The sequence below is a fragment of the Choloepus didactylus genome, chromosome 24, assembly GCF_015220235.1.
Source record: "Choloepus didactylus isolate mChoDid1 chromosome 24, mChoDid1.pri, whole genome shotgun sequence".
Lineage (NCBI taxonomy): Eukaryota > Metazoa > Chordata > Mammalia > Pilosa > Megalonychidae > Choloepus > Choloepus didactylus.
In genome coordinates this window covers 579,247-598,548 of record NC_051330.1, presented here as the reverse complement: position 1 = coordinate 598,548, position 19,302 = coordinate 579,247, and the positions used below count along the sequence as shown (strand labels likewise).

The 19,302-nt window shown below is 44.2% G+C and overlaps 1 protein-coding gene across 9 annotated transcripts in view; it reads right to left on the bottom strand.

Annotated features, from left to right (window-relative positions):
* MAPK9 (mitogen-activated protein kinase 9) overlaps positions 1-19,302 on the bottom strand; it is a 56,401-nt gene that overhangs the window by 25,831 nt on the left and 11,268 nt on the right. For 6 of the 9 annotated variants that reach the window (XR_005214084.1, XR_005214085.1, XM_037817551.1 and 3 more), the window contains exons 2-5: positions 18,187-18,356; positions 6,251-6,380; positions 3,796-3,854; positions 1,468-1,606 (exon numbers count right to left, since the gene is read on the bottom strand). Coding sequence is in view for 7 of the 9 variants with exons in the window: in XM_037817551.1 (XP_037673479.1) it covers positions 1,468-1,606; positions 3,796-3,854; positions 6,251-6,380; positions 18,187-18,308 (450 nt within the window). In the remaining 2 variants the exon portion in view is untranslated. Of the gene's footprint in view, positions 1-1,467; positions 1,607-2,320; positions 2,573-3,795; positions 3,855-4,433; positions 4,509-6,250; positions 6,381-18,186; positions 18,357-19,302 lie in introns of those variants that run through there. The other 3 variants (XM_037817555.1, XM_037817554.1, XM_037817556.1) reach the window with 3 other exon arrangements.

Here is a 19,302-nt window from a genome sequence, read left to right as displayed (position 1 = left end):
GTCTAAGGACAGGCTGTCAGCAAAATTAGTACAGTAACAATTTAGGGAATTTTAAGAGCATCTATTTCTGATAAAATGATATTATCTCGGCCTGTAGTCTCACTCAAAAATGGACTTGATTGAAAAAACACCTGATCATGATATTCTGCTTGTATAGCAGTACACATCAAAAATAACAGAAGAGTGACAAACCAGCTCAGACGGACATTCTGCCTCCTGGGTGTTTAAACCGTCCTCCCTGACAGCACCGGGCTGCGTCCTCATTCAAATCCCAACAAGAGACCCGGGACCGGGAGACTATCGGGCAGAACTTGACGATACGAGAAACAGGTATGTGGGACATGATCTCAGTAGGATTTATCCAGCAGCCCTCTAGTGTCCTCTTGACCTCTAACTTTCCCTCCCCTGAATCTAAATTCCCCGCTCATTAAAAATGGGGTTTCACCTCTTACTGCTCAGATGTGGCCTCTCCCACTCGGCAGGTGAACTCACTGCCCACCCGCCCACCACGTGGGACCCGACTCCCAGGGGTGAGAATCTCCCGGGGATGAGCCTGGACCCGGCATCGTGGGATTGAGAAAACCTTCTTGACCAAAAGGGGGAAGAGAAATGAAATAAAATGAAGTTTCAGTGGCTGAGAGATCTCAAATGGAGTCGAGAGGTCACTCTGGAGGGCACTCTTATCCCTCTTTAGTTTCTAGTGTATTGGAATAGTTAGAAGGAAATACCTGAAAGTGTTGGACTGCATCCGGTAGCCCTGATGCTTGATGATGACAGTATAATTACATAGCTTTTATCATGTGACCGTGTGACTGTGAAAACTTGTGACCGACACTCCCTTTATCCAGTGTATGGGCAGATGAGTAATAAACACAAATATATTTATATACATAAATAATGGGGAGGGATAAGGGGTATGGGATGTTTTGGTTGTTCTTTTTTATTTTTTTATTTTGGAGTAATGAAAATGTTTTAAGATTGACTGCGGTGATGAATGCACAACTATGTGATGATACTGGGAGCCACTGATTATACGCTTTGGATGGATTATGTGGTGTGTGAATTTATCTCAACAACAATGTGTTAAAAAAATGGGGTTTCAAATGCGGCAAAAAATATTAACAATAGGTGAATCTGGGTGAAAGATATTTGGGAGTTCTTTGTCCTATTCTTGCGATTTTTCTCTAAGTTTTAAATTACTTCAAAATGAAAAGTTAGAAGAAGAGGAAGTCTCCCGCCGTCAACCAGCGCGGCCCCTCCTGTGTTCCGCCCCACGTGGCCGGGAAAGCCCGGGGCCCACGGACGTCCACTGCAGTCAACAGCACTTAGAAACACAATGTGATTCCTTCATCCATTTGGCTTTTCAACGCTGATGCAGTTTCTTAAACTTTTAACTCTCTCTGGGAGGAGTACTACGACACAGTGATGGCGATTTGGAGGCGAGCATTAGCAAGTGGCACTACTTACCCTGTGAATTATGCCGGCTGAGTGCAGATGTTTAATGCCACAGAGCATCTGGTAGAGAAGGTAGGACATTCTTTCGTGGTCCAACTCCATGTGAATAACCTGACATAAGTTAGCATCCATTAATTCCATAACCAAATACCTGAAGGAAAAAAATGATCAGCCATGTACATGTGAACATTAATCCAAAATTCCTTTATGGCTATTAAACTAGGGTTTTTATGAAACAGTAACAGCATATGCGTCCGACCACCGGGCGAGCTCAAGTGCCAAGATAACTTGTTTTCTCTAAAACATTGATAAGATATCTTGAAAAGATGCAAATCTGTAATTTTCCAAAAAATATGAAATAATTAACTTAAATGTCTTTCAAGTTCACAGCAAAACAATTTTTTACATCATGGTAAGCAGACTCTCGATCACCCAAATTCTCCTACGTCATAATACTCTGCTGCCCGAGCAGCTCATTCTCAGCAGCATACTAACTGTTGTTATTTCTCTCATCTTCAGAATAGTTTTGATCTCATGTTCCCCACCAGCGACTGCCTCCCCCATTTTTTTTCCTCCCTTTTCAGCAGAACACCCCACAGAGGTGTCTAGATTTGCCATCTCCAGTTCTTCGCCCCATCCCTTCTCACCCCCTCTGTGGTCAGGCCTTTGTCCCCACCATCGGCCACAGCCACCACCGTCAAGGCCACCAGTGGCTTCCCAGCCCTCTCCAGACGACGGCACCCTGCTCTCGGACCCCCTTCCTCCGCCTCCAGGATGCCACGTTCCAGCTTTCCCACTCCTGCCTGACTGCCCTTCCTCTCCCAGCCCTCGGTCCTCCAGCCTCTTCCCCTCCAACGACACTCACTTTCCCTGGTCATCTCCTCCAACCTCACGGCTTTAAACACCGTCTCTTGACTGTAAATTCACAAATCCTTTCTTCGACCCGGATCTTTCTCCTAAATTCTAGATCGTGCCTCCAACCGTCTCCTTCGTGTTTCCGCTTGCACAGCCAACAGTCATCTCGAAGTCTCCGTGCGACGCCGACCCTGATTCCAGGCCCGTGCCCGCCCGTTCTCCTGGAAGCCTTCCTCATCCAGCTGATGGTGCCTCCATTCTGCAGCACTCGGGCCAAAACCCCGGCATGTTCTCAGCCCTCTCCTTCCCTCCTACCACGTGCCCACCCATCAGAACGGTTCCAGCCTCCAGCCCCTCCTCCTCGTGTTCACCTCCCTGGCCTCCGCTGAGCCCCGGAATCCCACACTTCACCGGCTGCCCGTGGCCCCAGAGTCTCCCTTGGCCCTCACCCCTGACAGTGGACTCTCAACCCACAACCAGAGCTACTCACTCAACACGTAGCCGGGCCAGCTCACGCCTTGGTTTACAATCTTACTCTGACTTCCCTCGAGCGGAGTGTGGCCCTGCCACCCGGGACCTCACCTTCTCCTCCCGTCCCAGCACCGCAGCCACACTGGCTGTCCCAGGGCCCCTGGCAGCTCCCCGGCACCCCTCTGCACGTCTGTCTCGATTCGCTTTCTCCAAATATCAGCACGACAGACCCCTCGCCTCCTTCCAGGCTCCCTTCAGATGTCACTAGCTTAGCAGGGCCTTCCCCTAAACCCCTCTAAACGGCAGTCTGGTCCCCTTCACCCGGCTGTACCTTCCGTCAGCACTTCAGTGAACCAGATCATCTCCCTATTCATGTTCAGGGTCTTCCTTGGCTAGTAAGCTCCAGGAGGGGATGATGACAGCAACATTTCTTAAGTAATAAAAGGGATTTTTATCTGTTTGTGTCACTACCTGAATGCCAAGTACTGGGAGAGTGCCCAGCATGTGGCTGATGATCAATAAATATTTACTGAATGAATGAAGACAACAATAAATTTTGTATGAGGCTGGGCATTATGCCTCAAGAGGATAAGTTAATATTTTGTTTCATGGTTGGTTCATAAAATAATTCTATATTTGGAAACATACAATTTTTATGACTTAATCTTTTCAAACAACAATTATAAACACTTTAACCCTACAATCTGGCTATAAGGGGACAAAAGAAAACAGTTTACGTTTCAGGAAGGCAAATCTGGAGAGTAAGTGGTCACCGCCAGCACTGAGCAATCTTCCTGACCATCCTTGAGCTGCTATGGAGATTATACTTTCTAGTCTTATCAATCGCAAAAAAGCTGAATATTCCTCTACAATTTTCTTAATATTTCCCTTTTACAGAGAAAAAGTGATACCATTAAAAATGTATTGCCACTTACACATCCTAAGTAAATAAGATTTTTTCTAGATTTTCAGTCTTCAATGCACAGTATAATACTGAATTAAACTGATACTTACACATCTTGAAATTCTTCTAGAGTTTTTTGTGGTGTAAACACATTTAACAAACTAATTATCTGAAAAGAGAAAATTAATTTTACTTCAGTATATCAGATGACTCTACTTCACTATAAAAATTAATTTTAACATTACAATGTACTGAAACTGGAAAAAAATCACAGCAGACCTCAGTATTTTCATTATTATTGCTTTTAACAAAATATTCTTTAACATGAAATTTTAAAAAAGGAAAAATATAAACGGTTAGGATTCTCACCTTGAAAATAAGATGTAATTTTAACCAAATCACTTTTAAATGTTCTTACTAACCTCAATGATTGTTTACAGAATTTTAACACATGATGTCTTTTTGGCCCCAAATATTAAAAAGTACAAATTATGGGTGGAAAAACACTGAAAAGCAGTATCTTAACTTGGAAGCCGTGTAAAAAAGAGGGCTAAACATCCAACCCCACCGTGGGACGCCACTCTGGCATTCTCTAAAGGGCAACTGTAAACAGTGTTTAAATACAAGCTGCACTGCTTGTAACAGCAAAAATGGGAACCATCTAAATATCCAACAATAGGTGACTGCTTAAATAAACTAGAGTGCTTCTGTCCTATGCAGCCACTGAGCCCGAGAGCCAAACACGCACCTTCATCATTTCAAATGACGGAGAGAAAGGCCAGTAACTCAGTAAATAAGGTTGGGTATCTGGCTGGCCAAGGGAGAAGAAAACTGGATCCATACTTCAATCTTTACACCGAGATAAATTCAAACGGAACAAAGATTTACATCTCAAACATGAAACAATAGAAACATTAGAATATGAGTAAACATTAACATAGCACTGGCATAGAAAAGGCTTTTCTAGGTCTCACGGAAAACCTAGCAGACGTGATTACATTAAAACAAAAACCAAACCAAACCAAAAAACCATAGTACAGCAAAAACACCATAAAAAAAGGTCACATGGAAAAAAGGAAGATGAAGAGCCTTAATATACAAAGGCCTCTTTATAAATGCATAAGAATGGGACTAAGGGGTGAAGAAAAAAAACAGACCAAATCCATTAAAAGCAAATTCTCAATAAAATAAAAATAAATGGCTATTGAACATATGGAAAGAAATTCAACCTCACAAATAAAAATAAGATATCATTTGCTATCTTATCAGATTGGCAAAAGTAAAACAAAAAAATATCAACAATATGCTGGGGGATTTTGAGTAAAAAGCATTCATGGGTACACTTAATCGAAGTGTAAAATGGACAGTCTTCCCTGAGATCAATTTCTCAGCAGCTATTCAAATCAGAAGTACGTCTACTCTTTGACCCAGCAACTCCTGGCCAAGAAATTCACCTGGACAAGGGTGCAAAGGACTATGTATAAGGACATTCACTGCCATGTTGCTTCTAACAGCAAAAAATGGGAAACAATCTAAATAACCAACAGGTGATTAAGAAAATTATAGTGCATCTGTACTATGCAGTCACTAAAAAGATGGTGTATATCTATGTTAAACACATATGAGATACATATTCCTTGTGAGAAAAAAGCAGGATGCAGAACATCACAGCCGACACGATCCTGTCTTTGTGTATATATACATACATGTGCAAGAACGATCACCAAAATGTTAGTGCAGATGTGTGTATGTGGGCAGTGGGTTCGGAGATTTCTGCATTATTCTTTACACTGTTCGAATTTTCTAAAATAAGGAGCATTTTTTTTTTTGTAATCTAAAACATTATTTTTAAAAACATAAGTAAAATAAAGCATGCTTTGGAGAAATTAAAAACAAACCCAAGCTATGCCTCAAAAGAGACAATATATCTTGGTTTCATATTTAATGTTAAAACAAAGGGAGCCCACATGGTTTAGTGTAATAGGTCAGTTGGGGTTATTTCCCCCAAGGCCCCTTCCAGATTTAGCATTGCGTATTTTTAGAAAGTGGTGAGATTATCAAAATAATGCTCACAGAGCCTTTGATCGCCAGCGTGCCTGTGTTCACCTTCACTTTCTGAAGACATACTGTTTCTCCTTAAAATTCATAGTGCTTTGGTTTCTGTGCAGATGCCAAGTACAGCTATCCTGAACAAAACACCATCTAATAATATTTAAAACTGAGATGTCTGCATTACAAGGTAAAAAAGCTACTTTAGAGCAAACCACATTTAGTGGCTCTCAAGTTGTTAGGTCAATCCTTGTCCCATTTTATAGAAACCGAAACAGTGAAAGGTAAATGGTTACAGGTGAGTTACACTCCTATCCTAGTGGAGTGATCTGAACTCTCGGGTGCCAGGGGGCCTCTTTCCCAATGTTACGGAGCTCCACCAGTACAATACAACCATTTAACAGTCGTTTTTCTCATGAGTTTATTGTAGGTTTCAGTTCAGTGTGTCTCCAAAGACCGTAAGATTAGCGCATTGTATTAAAATACACAGAGGAAATATATAGACACATAACTTACATTTTTATGATTGACACATTTTAAGAGGACAAGTTCACGATAAGCTCTCTTTGCATGAGTTTGGTTTTGAAAAGGTCGACTTAGTTTCTTGACGGCAACATTTATCCCAAGAACTGTATCAAAGGCAGCACTATAATTAGGAAATACAATGAAGAGTCCATTAGAATGGCTTTGGAAAAGGAAGCAATGCGGAATGCACATTCAGTGTGTTATCGTTACATCGTAGATCGTCATCTTTCCGCTTGTTTCCCAAGTATTTCTACATGTGACGAGCAAGGGGATCTGCTGAGTTTTCAGGATGGACTAACTCTTCTGCAGCTGTACAGACATTTCAGACATTTTAGGATGGGGTTCAGCAAGCCGTGGCACACTGAATTCTCATTATATTCCTTGAGATTACTATGTGGAGAACCAGGTAATTTAATACAGAGCACGTAAGACTGGTCAAAAATGAAATCCATATTTAAATATGTCAACAAATGGAAAAAAAAGAGTCGCTGGTTATCACAGATTAAAATGTAAGTATATTTTGGAATATCACAGTAGACAAAATGGTTGAGCTCATAAGCAGAATGTAATAAATCTAAGTTCTGATTGTTTGAGCTTTTCCTAGACAAAAGAATCTAAAGGAAACAGAAGCCAGAACTCTCAGCTCATAGCAAATCTCCAAGAAGCATAATCCCCAACGCAAGCAACTGCTGTGTATAAAATCCCACTAGAAAACCTTCTTATACTATTACAGTAAGAACAAACCCTTCGAGAGCTGGGTTTTCAGGTTCTCAAGCTCTCAGCTGAAATTCAGGGTTCATTTTCCCCCAGATAATAAACATGAAAAGTTGAGCAGCCCGACTGCAAATTTTTTGGGTTTAAAACTAGCACTGATATCACCACTGATGTGAATAATAATCTTTTGGTGGCCCATCCATCGGGGGTTACAAGATGCTAAAGACAACTCAGCCTCGGCACCAGTTTACAGATTGCTTTATTTATTAATTCTATTCACTTTATAACATTGTTTACACTGACTTTGTCTTCCACTAATAATTTTTTTTTTCCAAACAACCTTCACTGAATTCCACCTGTTTTTAAGTTGCATCTGTTTAAGAATTACTAGAATCTTGAAATCTAACTTTGGAATTGTGTTTCATTCAACCTAATTCAGGCTTTATCTGTGAAAACACGCAAACGTAAATTCACATGTCCCTCTGCAAAAGTGTCACTCAGGGATTACAGAACAGTAAAGATAAATCACTCTGTGAAACAAATCAGTAAATAATGTAAATGTACATGCACATGTATTTGTACCTGCAGATATTTCCCAGTTTCAAGAGTGTGAAAATAGACTCTTTTTTGGGGGGTCTCAAAAGCTTTTGTCCAAAATGAGGTAAATGGACCAATTCAGTGTGTCTGACTCACTCCTGCCTGGTCTCAGTTCCGTGTCCAGGAGCAACGACCTTCAATTACTTCTGTTTTTATTTTTTAAAATAAAAATTATTTTTAAAATAATTAAAAACATATTTGTGTTTTATTTCTGTTTATTATTTACATGTTTTTAGTTCTGGTGGTCCTTCTGAGCGCCAAAAAATATTCTTTTATCGTTATTTCCTCATTTACCAACTTTAGAAATTATACATTTACTCCCCATTGTGAAAATTGAAGATTTAGTCACTTATTTGAAACGTCCAACTCCCCCAGCTTTTTGTTCTGATGTGGTTTATAATTTTCCCACGATTACCTTTGTAACGTCACATAACACACCTGAACTTCTTGTCCACCAACTGTCACAAGAATCTCGGCGCCCAATGGGAAAATGCAAATGTTAGGTTCTCCTCCATTTCTCCACCCCTTCACCCCACGCTTCTCCCTGAAATGGGCTGCCCTGAAAACACAGCGCTCTAGTCTACACCCAATTAGGGAGACGTCGTCGTTCCTGCGTGAGGATACATCTGACAGCTGCAAGTCAACGCCCACGTGTAAGCATGTGTGTGCACAGTAAACACCACGGCCGTGCTGGGATTCCCTCCCGCTCTCGACACACCCCGACTCCGGGTGCCACTCCCACAACACAGGCTGCTCGGGGGTCAAACGGCTGGTCTCCTCCGACATCCCATCAACTGCTCAAAAACCATCTCTCTCCTGGTTTGTTTTATGTGCAGACTCTGACTCTTTGGTGCTTTCTCCCCACTAGTTTCTAACAGAATTTCTGTTCTCCTTAAGAGAAGAAAGCGCACCCCTTCTCTGGCCTCTCGGGCACGTCCTCGTTGGGCATCCATCTCACGCTTCCAGAAGACATTTTTCTTGCCGTTTCCACCAGGGACTGCTGCCCATATGCCACCCTGGGATTTCTTTCCACAGCTTCAACTGCGTCTTGTGTTACACGTTCTCCTCTTTCCTGCTGGAGTACACCCTCAAGGAATTTCCTCAGAACAAGTACGTGGGAGATAAATGATCTTACTCTGTTCTCACCCTTGATTTGACAGTTTGTCATCTTAAGTTCAAAATCAATTTTCTCACAATTTTAAAGGCATCACCCCACTGATTTCTAATGCTCAGTGTTGATGAGAAGGCTTGTCATGCCTGTAGGAATCTCACCCATTTGTTTCTTTTTTTATTCCTCAAAGACCAAAGAGCCACATTCTGTCAGCTCCCCCAAACCTCCCCTCTCACCCCCACAGATCACCGTCCCTCCTGCCCTCAAGGATAATAACCACTTCTGACTTTCACGATAATCGCATCCTGGCTTCCATCAGAGAAACAAGCTTCCCCAGGCCCACCCCTGGCTGACGTGTGCCCAGTGTCCGGCATCCTCTGAGTCTGGCTTCCTTGGGTCGATGTATTTGCGAGGCATGTCCACACCATGCAGGGCAGCTGCACCACGTTCCGGTGGCTGCTACACGGCCTCCTTCTGCAGGACTCTGCCACGAGCTGCACCACGTTCTTGGTGGCTGCTGCATGGCTCCTTCTGCAGGACTCTGCCACGAGCTGCACCACGTTCTCGGTGGCTGCTACACGGCCTCCTTCTGTAGGACTCTGCCACGAGCTGTACCACGTTCTCGGTGGCTGCTACATGGCTCCTTCTGTAGGACTCTGCAACAAGCTGCACCACGTTCTTGTTGACTGCTACACGGCCTCCTTCTGCAGGACTCTGCCACGAGCTGCACCACGTTCTCGCTGGCTGCTACATGGCCTCCTTCTGCAGGACTCTGCCACGAGCTGTACCACGTTCTTGGTGGCTGCTGCATGGCTCCTTCTGCAGGACTCTGCCAAGAGCTGCACCACATTCTCGGTGGCTGCTACACGGCCTCCTTCTGCAGGACTCTGCCACAAGTGCCGACTTCACTGGTGGTGAACATGTCAGCTGTTTCAGGTTCTCGAGCAATTGCAAAACCAGTCATAAGCATCCCTGTGCACGTGCCATGCGGCTGCATAGCTATTCTATTTTAGTAGAGAATGCCAAGCTGTTTTCCAAAGTAGTTCAGTGATTTTTAGCCCCATCAGCAGCGCCCGAGAGGTGTATCAGCCACGACCCATCCTCACCAACAGCAGGTATCACCAACAGTTTAACGTTTGATGGTATCTCATTGTGGTTTTAATTCGCGTTTCCCAGATGAAATAATGAGATGGAGCATCTTCTTTCTGTTTATTGGTCATCTGGATCTCCTCATTCATGACAACCTATTTTCTTCTTGGCTGTCCACCTTTATCCTGATGACTGAAATGCTTTATGTGTTCTGAATGAAAGCCCTTTGTCGGGCATGTGTTTTGCAAATGTCTTCTCACACTCTATGCTTGTCTTTTCACTCTCTTGATGGTGTTTTTTTTTTTTTAAATAAACAGAAATTCTTAATTTTAATACAAACACCAGTCTTTTCCTTTATAGTGAGTGCTTTTAATGTCTTGCTTAAAGAAGTCTTCCCCACCCTGTGATCATAAAGAAATTCTCCTGAATTATCCTGAAATGGCTTTATGCTTTTACCTTTTGCATTCAGAGCAACTGAACTGATGCTGATTTTTGTGTATGACGTGAGTCGGGGTCAAATCCCACCTTTCCCCACGGGAAAATTCATGTGCCCATTTATTTAAAAGCCTGTCCTTTCCTCTCCGCTCTCTAGGGCACCTGTGCTGTGAGTCAAGCGCCCACATATGTGGGGTTCTGTTTCTAGGCTCTATTTCTTCCGCTGTTCTCTACGTCTCTCTCTGCACCAACACAAAGCAATCCTGATCACCACTGCCTTCAAGTAAGTCTTGGTATCTGGCAGAACAAGCTCTCTTCCCCTCTTCCTCAAGAGTGGCTTGGCCATTTTTGAACCTTTATTTTTCCACAGAAATTTTAAAATCAGCCTGTCAATTTCCATAAAAAAAGACAGCTGAGATATAAATTGCAATCAATCTACAGAATTTGAAAATGGATATCCTTACAGGATTACATACTGAATTCATGAACAATGTCTATCCCACTTTCATTTAAGTTTTCTTTAATTTTTCTAATACTTTTTAGCTTTCCACACAAAGGTCTCTCACATTTTATTAGACTTTTTCCTAGTTATGTGATCATTCTTACTCTATTTTAAATGGGATCCTTGATAAAATTTCATTTTCTGGGTGCTACTGGTATATATAAAAGCAATTAATTTTTTGGTATACAGACCCTGTATCCTTCAACAGCTAAACATACTCATTAATTAAACAACAGAGATGTAGTCAAGAAGTTAGGATTTAAGGGCTGATTATGATTACTGAATCATTACATAGATGTTCCTTCTTACTTTCTGGTATATTAGAGTAGACAGAGGGGAATATCTGAAACCTGAACTGTAGTCCAGCTGCCTTGATCTCTGATAATGATTGTGTAGCCTTTATCTTGTGCCCCTGTGATTGTAAAAACCTTGTGACTAACCTTCACTTGTACCCATTTACCCAGTTTTTCAACTTAAATTCCTATGATCACTAAAATCAGCCCCTTGTGTTTATTAATGAAGGGTCCTGGGTCAGCCCAGAACTAACCCACCCGAAGTCCAAAGTTATCTTGATAACCGAAGCTGGATCTAACCAAAAGGGGCCTGCCTGACGTGCGGTAACTTAGACTTTAACCTACAAGTCACCTACGCCTCATTATAATAGTAAAAATCACGCCCACCATCATGTTAAGGCCATTTGTTCTGTGACTGAGCATGTCATCAATCTGCACCTGCTCAACAATTAGATCACCTCTAATTACATCATCTGGGGCCACTGTGCTCATTATCCTAAAACCTGCCCATCCTTTGATGCTATAAAACTATCAGAGTTACTGCAGTTTGGGGAGACACATTTTGGACACATGAGCCATCTGCTCCCCTGCTTCATGCCTAGCAGTAAGACTCTTTCTCTCTTTGAAACCCGGTGTCTCAGGAGTTGGTCATTTGAGCGCATCCGGCAGAGAATCCATCGCCTTGGTCCGGTGACATGGAGATTACCCTGGTGGGCTGAATCTGAAAGCCAAGGATTGTCTCTGGCTGGGGGGGGGGGGCAGAAGGGAGAGCCAGAGAGGACAGGACACGAAAATGTCTGCAGGTGCCACTGCTGCCGCGAAGACTGATCGGCCGTGTGGGAGGGGGTGCAGGTGGTCTCCAGGGCAGAGAGCGGCCAGCAGGCGGCTGAGAGGGAAGTGGGCCTCCAACCCACAGCGGCACGGAACCCCCCCAAGCCAGCTTGGGAGCCAATCCCCGCAGAACTCTCTGCAAGCCCACCTGCAGGACGATGAGATAATCAATGGTGTTTTAAACTACGAGTTTGTGGCAATTTGTTATCCACTGACAGGAAACTAACATGCTCCATCTTCTGTATTTTCCATGCTTTTCTCTCTCCATGCTGGACTACTTCTTTTCTGACCTATTTTCCAGATTACTAATTTTCTCTTCAGTTTAACCTAGTAGGCTGTTAAATCCATCCATTACGCTCATAATTCAAGTACTGTATTTTTCCATTCCAAAATTTCCATTTAGTTCTTTTTCTATGTTTTCATTTAATCACCAAAAATTTTTTCTTACCTTTCATTACCTTGAACACAACATCAGAGTTATTTTGACGTTTGAATCTAATAACTCCAATAGTCCCCATGGATCTGTTTCTTATGCCTGTTGTTCCTACCAGATTTTGTTCACATTGTTTTCTATCTTTGTAGCCTAGTTAATTCTGATTGTGTGCCGGACCGTGCATTTGCAAAACCACTTGCTATCTAGAAATAACGTGCTATCTGCTATGATGCCATCTTCCTCCAGGGAGAATTTACGTTTGCTTCTGCCAGGGACCTGGGGACATTAGCCACGGGGGCCTACCCAAGTACTAGTTTAGCAAATGAGATGATCTGAATCTGGGTGGCCTGTTTCCTTCGCTTCACCTGCACTCCTAGAAAGCAACCCTTTGTGGTCCCAGTTCAGAGCAAAGGAAGTTCACCAGGCCCCCCTCTCCTCGGAGGACCTGAACTCCACTCTCCATCTCCTAACCCCACAGGCAGCCCTTAACACTTCTCAACCTCTCAGCTGTCCCACCCTTAGATCCTCGCCCAGTAACCCTTCACCACCTTATCAGCTCTCTGGGAGTAAACACTGAGCTACTTCAACAGCGGCACAGTGCTGGGGACGGAAATCTTGGGAGCTCCCTATGTTTAGCCACCTCTTTGACCTTCATCCTCTGTCTCTGTGACCTCTACTCCCACAGCCCCTTTGGGGTTCTACTAGATGGATTATCTTCCTTGCTGCAAATGCCTCATCCACTTAATCTCCCTTCCTCTGGTGCTTTATACGCAACAAGCTTCCAACTACTTTCTGTATTTCAGAAATTTGCTAACAGCCCTCACCTGCTGATTACTCTCCCCCTGTTCTCTGTCTGGGTTCTCAGCCCTCCAGGTTAAGTTAGAAGTTCCACATTACTCACTTAGGTGGACATGTGGAGGCCCATAAGGACACGGTCACAAAGCTGGACTTGGAATTCAAGTCTCCTCAGTCACAACCCTCCATGCACTGCATCAAATATCTCCTTTATCATGGATATTTAATTGTGGACATTATTGTATTTTCATTTATTTTTATCAACAGACCAGTTTTCATGCTTACAGAACTAGAAGAGGCAAAAAGGAATCGAGCGATGCCAGTTCTTCCATGTCAAAGCCGTAACTGCCACTTCTAAGCGCTGCCCTCACATTAAACACACACAAAAAAGGCTAAACGTTCCCTAGAGCGGTTTCATAAAATAAAGAACTATCACTACTTTGGTTGAGCAAACTTGAGATTTCAGAAGGAGAAAGAAAAACTGAATATCCACACAAAAGAAATGTACATGCATTTTCCCCACCAGAGCTACAAAATCTTGCAATTACTTAATAATTTAACTATATAACTTAGTTGATTTTTATAAACATTTAAAAATGACAAACATTTTGAAGCTTATCTCCTAACAAAATTTATCAATGTGTTCTAACAAACAACAAAAATATACAAATAAACACATCAAACACAACTGTAAAAACAATTTAAAATAGGAGTCAGAATATCTGATTCTAGTCCCAGCTCTTGTGTTTGCCTCTATAGAGGGGACTGGCCTTACCTGCACTCTGGTTTACTCTGTGTCCCCTACAACTGGAAGAAGCTCTGATTTAAAGAGATGATTAACGAGTTTTGTAAACTGCACACTGTTGCGATGACGTGAAAACACACGTGCTCTCTGCATGAACTTCTACTGCGACTATAACACATCACCATGAATTTACTGGCTGCAAACAACGCAACTCCCTCCCCTTGCCGTTCTGGAGATGACAGGCCCAAGCTGTGTCTCACGGGGTCACCCCGAGGTGCGGCTGCAAGAACCCACCTCTGGGCCCCTTCCGGCTCTGGAGGCCGTCACCCCAGCTCTGCTGCTCGTCCCCTCTTCCCTGAGCCTCATCCCCATGCACCCCTTCCACAAGGACCCCCTGAGTTTCTGCCGGACCCACCCGCACACCCCGGGCTAACCCCCACCTCACGACCCTGAATCGATCCACCTGTGAAGTCCTTCTGCCACGGAAGGGAACACAGTTACAGGTTCTGGGGATTGGGACCTCTTGGGGGGCTATTTATCTGTCTACTGTACCCCAAAGAGCCACTGATGGAGGATTTAAAAGTATATAGTGACAAAAGGAAACTGCAGAGTGCCAAATCAGTCAGCCATATGATGGCAATAGTTAACGGGATAAAAGAAAATCAAATTCCAGTGTTTGGCTTTTCTTTTCTTTTTTTTTTTTAAGAACTAGGAATGTATCATTACCAGATAATTTCTCAACGCTATTTGACGCTCCAAGTCTGGTGAAGGATGGACACAAAAGGCGGAAAGGGAGAGGGAGGCTAAAATCACTTATAAAGTATTTACTTCCTCAATCAGAATATAAGACAAGAGGATACCACAGAACCGAATGTCAATTACAGCTATAAGAAGTAAACAGTTCCTGAACGTAACAGGTGTTCTACAGAGATCTATTAACTGTGGCAATCTTTAGACAGGGACCGAATGACTATTTACTCATTATTACTAAGATTCGGGTCAGACCCTGGTCACAGCAAATAGCACCGGCCGTTCGGGGCCACTGCAGCCTCCCCTCAGCGCAGGCAGCAAGGCCCCCACGGCCCACGGTGGGGTCTCGGTCCCAGGCCGACCCCGACCTCCAGCGAGGTGGGGGCCCCAGGGGGCCTTCCCAGCCCTTCATTTCACCGTTTACCCACTGAGGGTCACGGAGCGTTCATCCTGATCAGGTGACACCGGCCGTGCCATCGCTGCTAACCGTGGACCACGAGTGGACGGCGAGCTACCTGGGGGGAACACAGCCCTTCCTGGGGACGGCACCTCTCTAAGGCTATGACCAACCTCCCAAGACCCCCAGCAGCTCCCTGCCTGCCTGAGTGTGCATCTCACTCACACACACACACACACACACACACACACACACACACACACACAGAGGAGGCACTGCTTAACGCGTGAGCTCAGATTACACGGGGGTTCACAGATGAGACGAAGACCAGGGGAGGATGTGCACAGACTGGTGGGGTTCAGAGGTTGGGAGAACCAGTCTAAGAGATGCACTGGGGAGAAAAGTCAGGAAAGAGGGAAAGAACCGGGTGTATCTGCAGGGAAGGAACCGCTGAGCCAACAGGGTTATCTGAGGCCAGGGCTTGAGGCTGGACACCCTGGGCCCTTGCACCGTGGAAGTGGAAGAAGGGGTCTCACTGCACAATTCACAGCTTCCTGTCCACCCAAGCAGCGGCCACGTGGAAAGACCCTGTCTTTGTACCAGGTACAGAATGCTTTTCTTCCCGGGAGCTCAAAGCAAAATGCCAACACCAAGAGACAAACAGAGCCAGGAAAGCTCCGCAGGAGTCACGTGGGGAAAATGTCAGTGGGAAAAGCTCCTCTCCGGCCACCCTGAGGTCGGGCCCTCACGGCTCAGCCACCACGGTGGCCTCCAGCACAGCCAGCCCACCCCACGGCCGAGAGGAAACTGGCCCCGGCCCTGTGATGGGGCAGCCGTAAGGTCAACAAAAACTCAGGCCGAGGCCTTCCCACCACCCCGGCCTAACTGCTCCGGCAGCACAAGGGCCAAAAGATGCAACTCCCCACAAATCCAAGAGCACTTCTCCTAACTGCACAGACTCTTCAATAAAACGATGGCGCAGACCTGAACAAAGTGAACGAACCCATCCATCCATCCAAGCAAAACAAGCTGACACGACAGAAAGGTTCTTACTTGCAACTGAATAACTGGCTTGAGTTACACAATTAGATGAATTAAGAACTTCACAGATCATGAAATAAACTGTTAGCTACATGTGCCTGGGCTTATTAATAAGATCATTCCTCTGTCAGTTCAAAGTGATGATGTCATTTTGAGCAGAGAGGAGTAAAACCCAGTTTCTGTTTCTTTTCTTAGAACCAAAACTCAGGCTACAGCCTGAGGGGATTTGCTGGAGATAAAATTTAGGGGGTTGTTAAAATTTTAGCCTCAACATACTGGTTTCTTCCTTTCTGTGTATGAGATGAAAGCTGCTCATAAATTGTCATGAATGTATTTAAATGACAAAAATACTGAGTTAAGTGAAATTGCTAAGATTCCATCTGTAACTTAAGCTATTACAAGAAGATTGCAACATGCTTTACATACAAGATTACAAGAAAATACTACTACATTAAAGAATACAGTAGCGGGACTCACGTTTCCATTGAAAATAACAAATATTTTTAGTTTAAGGCAGCTTCCAGCTTTCTCAATTTTTAGAAAATTCAGAACTCTCCATTCCGTAATTTTACCACTACTACTACAGAAGAGATTTACCATATGACGGTATATGAGGAACTTTTATTTCAAAACTAGAATTTTTAAATGAAAATTACACCTCCACCATGGATAATTTCATCATTAAACATTTATCTTAAAAAAAGAAATAAACATAAAAAGCATCAGAGGCAACCTGGCAATCAAAGCCAAATCTCTGCAGAAGTGGGAGGCGATTTTATTGTTTACATGTAATGAAGTCATTTGTTTTACCGCTCATCCTTTATAAAGCTTTCCATTTTATAATTAATTACTGATTTCTTAGCCTCTTAATGGGGTTATTACATTAAATGTCCTTGAGCTCAGTCCTGCCAAATTACCTGTATCAAATTACCACTAATTCCAAACAAGAAGTGGACTATAAATCAAAAGAAAGCTTTATTTTCGAAAACTTCATTCACGCCCAAGTTTCCTAAATTGACCCTTTCACTGATTTCGGGACCTTCCCTTGGAACCCTGGACTGAAGCACCAACAGAGCACATTACTGCTGAGACGTCAGTGCGGCCACTTCCCGACGCAAGCTGTGCGTTCCTGCCAAACAGCCCCTTCTCCCTCCACCTACTTCACCGGGACGCCCTGGACTGCAGCCTTCTCAGAGCTACCCGCACCTACCACCACCCGGCCAAGGAAAACAACTCAATTCCCTGAGCACACTTATTTGCCACAGAGGATCCGTTAAAAACCACTGACGAGGAGTCTCAGAGCTCAGCCTCTCTAGATAAAAGCTTCAACTATCCTCACACGCCATCCACAAGACTTTCTTTAATCTTGAATCTCCTCTGCCTGCTGGAGATCAAGATGAGATGGGGTAGGAGCTTCTATATTCCTTTTAGATGCAAAGACAATCTTGTTTTTATCGACAAAAAAAAAAAAAAAAAAAAAAGAAAGAAAGAGCGAGCCTACCCAGGGAAGTAAGGGATGAAGAGTTGGGGCAGAGCTAACTGTGGTCTAGAAACATGTGAAAATGTTTCCTGCAGCCACGGTGCAGTCATGGCGGCTGATTGCCTCACCACGTGAGACACTAAGGTTCAGGATCAGACCAAGGGCTCTGACGTCCCGGGTGGACAGAGCTGACGTGAGCCACCAAGCAGAGACGGCCGCCCAGCCCCTCGCACGGCATCCTTCCTGGTTAATCCAAGGGGTGAAAGGAGACCACCAGCCGCCTCCTGCCGCTGAACGGCGGGCTCCGCAGTCACGGCACCCAGAAACGACACGAGGGACGGGGAACGAACGGGGAGGAGGGAGAAGGTGGCCACGGCGAAGAATGAATACAACTCCACACTTCTGTCAAAACTCACTGGCATACCTAATACCCTGACAGCATCAGGACAGGGGAAATGAGGAAAAAAAATAAAAGAAAGAAAAGAAAAATAAGGAACAAAGAAAGAAAAAGAAAAATGGCTCCCTATTTAAGTGTGTGCAGCACTTGGGTTTCTATCCTACAGTCTGACCACAAATAACCAGAACTAGAGGTTCAGTCAATTTAGGCCATAAACCTACAGCGAGGAAAAGAGTATTTTTCTTTATTAGTGTGTTTCAATTTTGGTGGTTCAGTTTTACTTTTCATTACACACCGTTAAAGCAGACCATACTCACCAAACAATTCCTTGGGCCCCGGAGCCGATGGGCTTCAACTGCTGGTAGCGTTTCAGGACACTGAAAGTGGAGTCTGCCACCTGCACGCTGTAGAACTGGCTGTCACATTTGCCGTCACTCATGATGCAGCTCACACGACACGCCGGACAGCAGGTACAGTCATCAGATTCCTTGACAGGAAAGCAGAAGGAACACGCATTCTTACAAAAGTGTACACACATGACTCACTCAACACTGTTTCAAATTTATTGGTATTGGTACAGGAGAGTTATGTCCCCAGGAAAGCCACGTCCTTGTAATCCACTCTTGTGAGTGCAAACCTGCTGTGGTGGGGACCTTCTGATTAGGCTGTTTCCATGGAGATGTGACCCCACCCATTCAAGGTGGGTCTTAATCCCCTTGCTGGAGTCCTCTATGGGAGGATAAAAGACAGAAACATTTTGGACAGAGCTCAGAGAAGCTAAGAAATAAAATGCCCCGGGAGAAGCAAGAAGGACCCACAGAAACTGAGAGCCATTTTGAGCCAAGAACCCAGGAGAGAAGGGACAGCAGACACCGCCATGTGCCTTCCCACGTGACAGAGGAGCCCCGGATGCCAGCAGCTTTCCTCAGAGAAGGGATCCTTCTCTTGGTGCCTTAATTAGCACATTTTCATGGCCTTAGAACTGTAAATGTGCAACCTAATAACCCCCCATTGAAAAAGCCAACCCATTTCTGGTATGTTGCATGCTGGCAGCTTCAGCAAACCAGAACAGAGAGAATGTGGCTGTGAGTTGATTGTCTCAATTTGACGAGATTCCAAACTTAAGAAATACACAAATGATGCCAAGACATTTCAGTCGTATGAGACCGTCGTGAAAGGAAGGAATTTTGAGACCCTGTGTGGTCACATTTTGAGAACCTGGAGTAGAAAACCGCAATCTTTGGAAAAAAGAACATGGGCATTGTTAGTGGCTGTTCTGAAACAATGTCGCCATGTGCTTCCCTGTAGGGCCAGTTCATGCCTCACCGTCTCAAACGGGGATGGAGGCACTGTTTCAAAGACTGCTTCTAGGACTCCTGCAGAAAAACAAATGGGCCAGTACTGGGCTAAGTCCACAAACTGAGGCTAAAGTG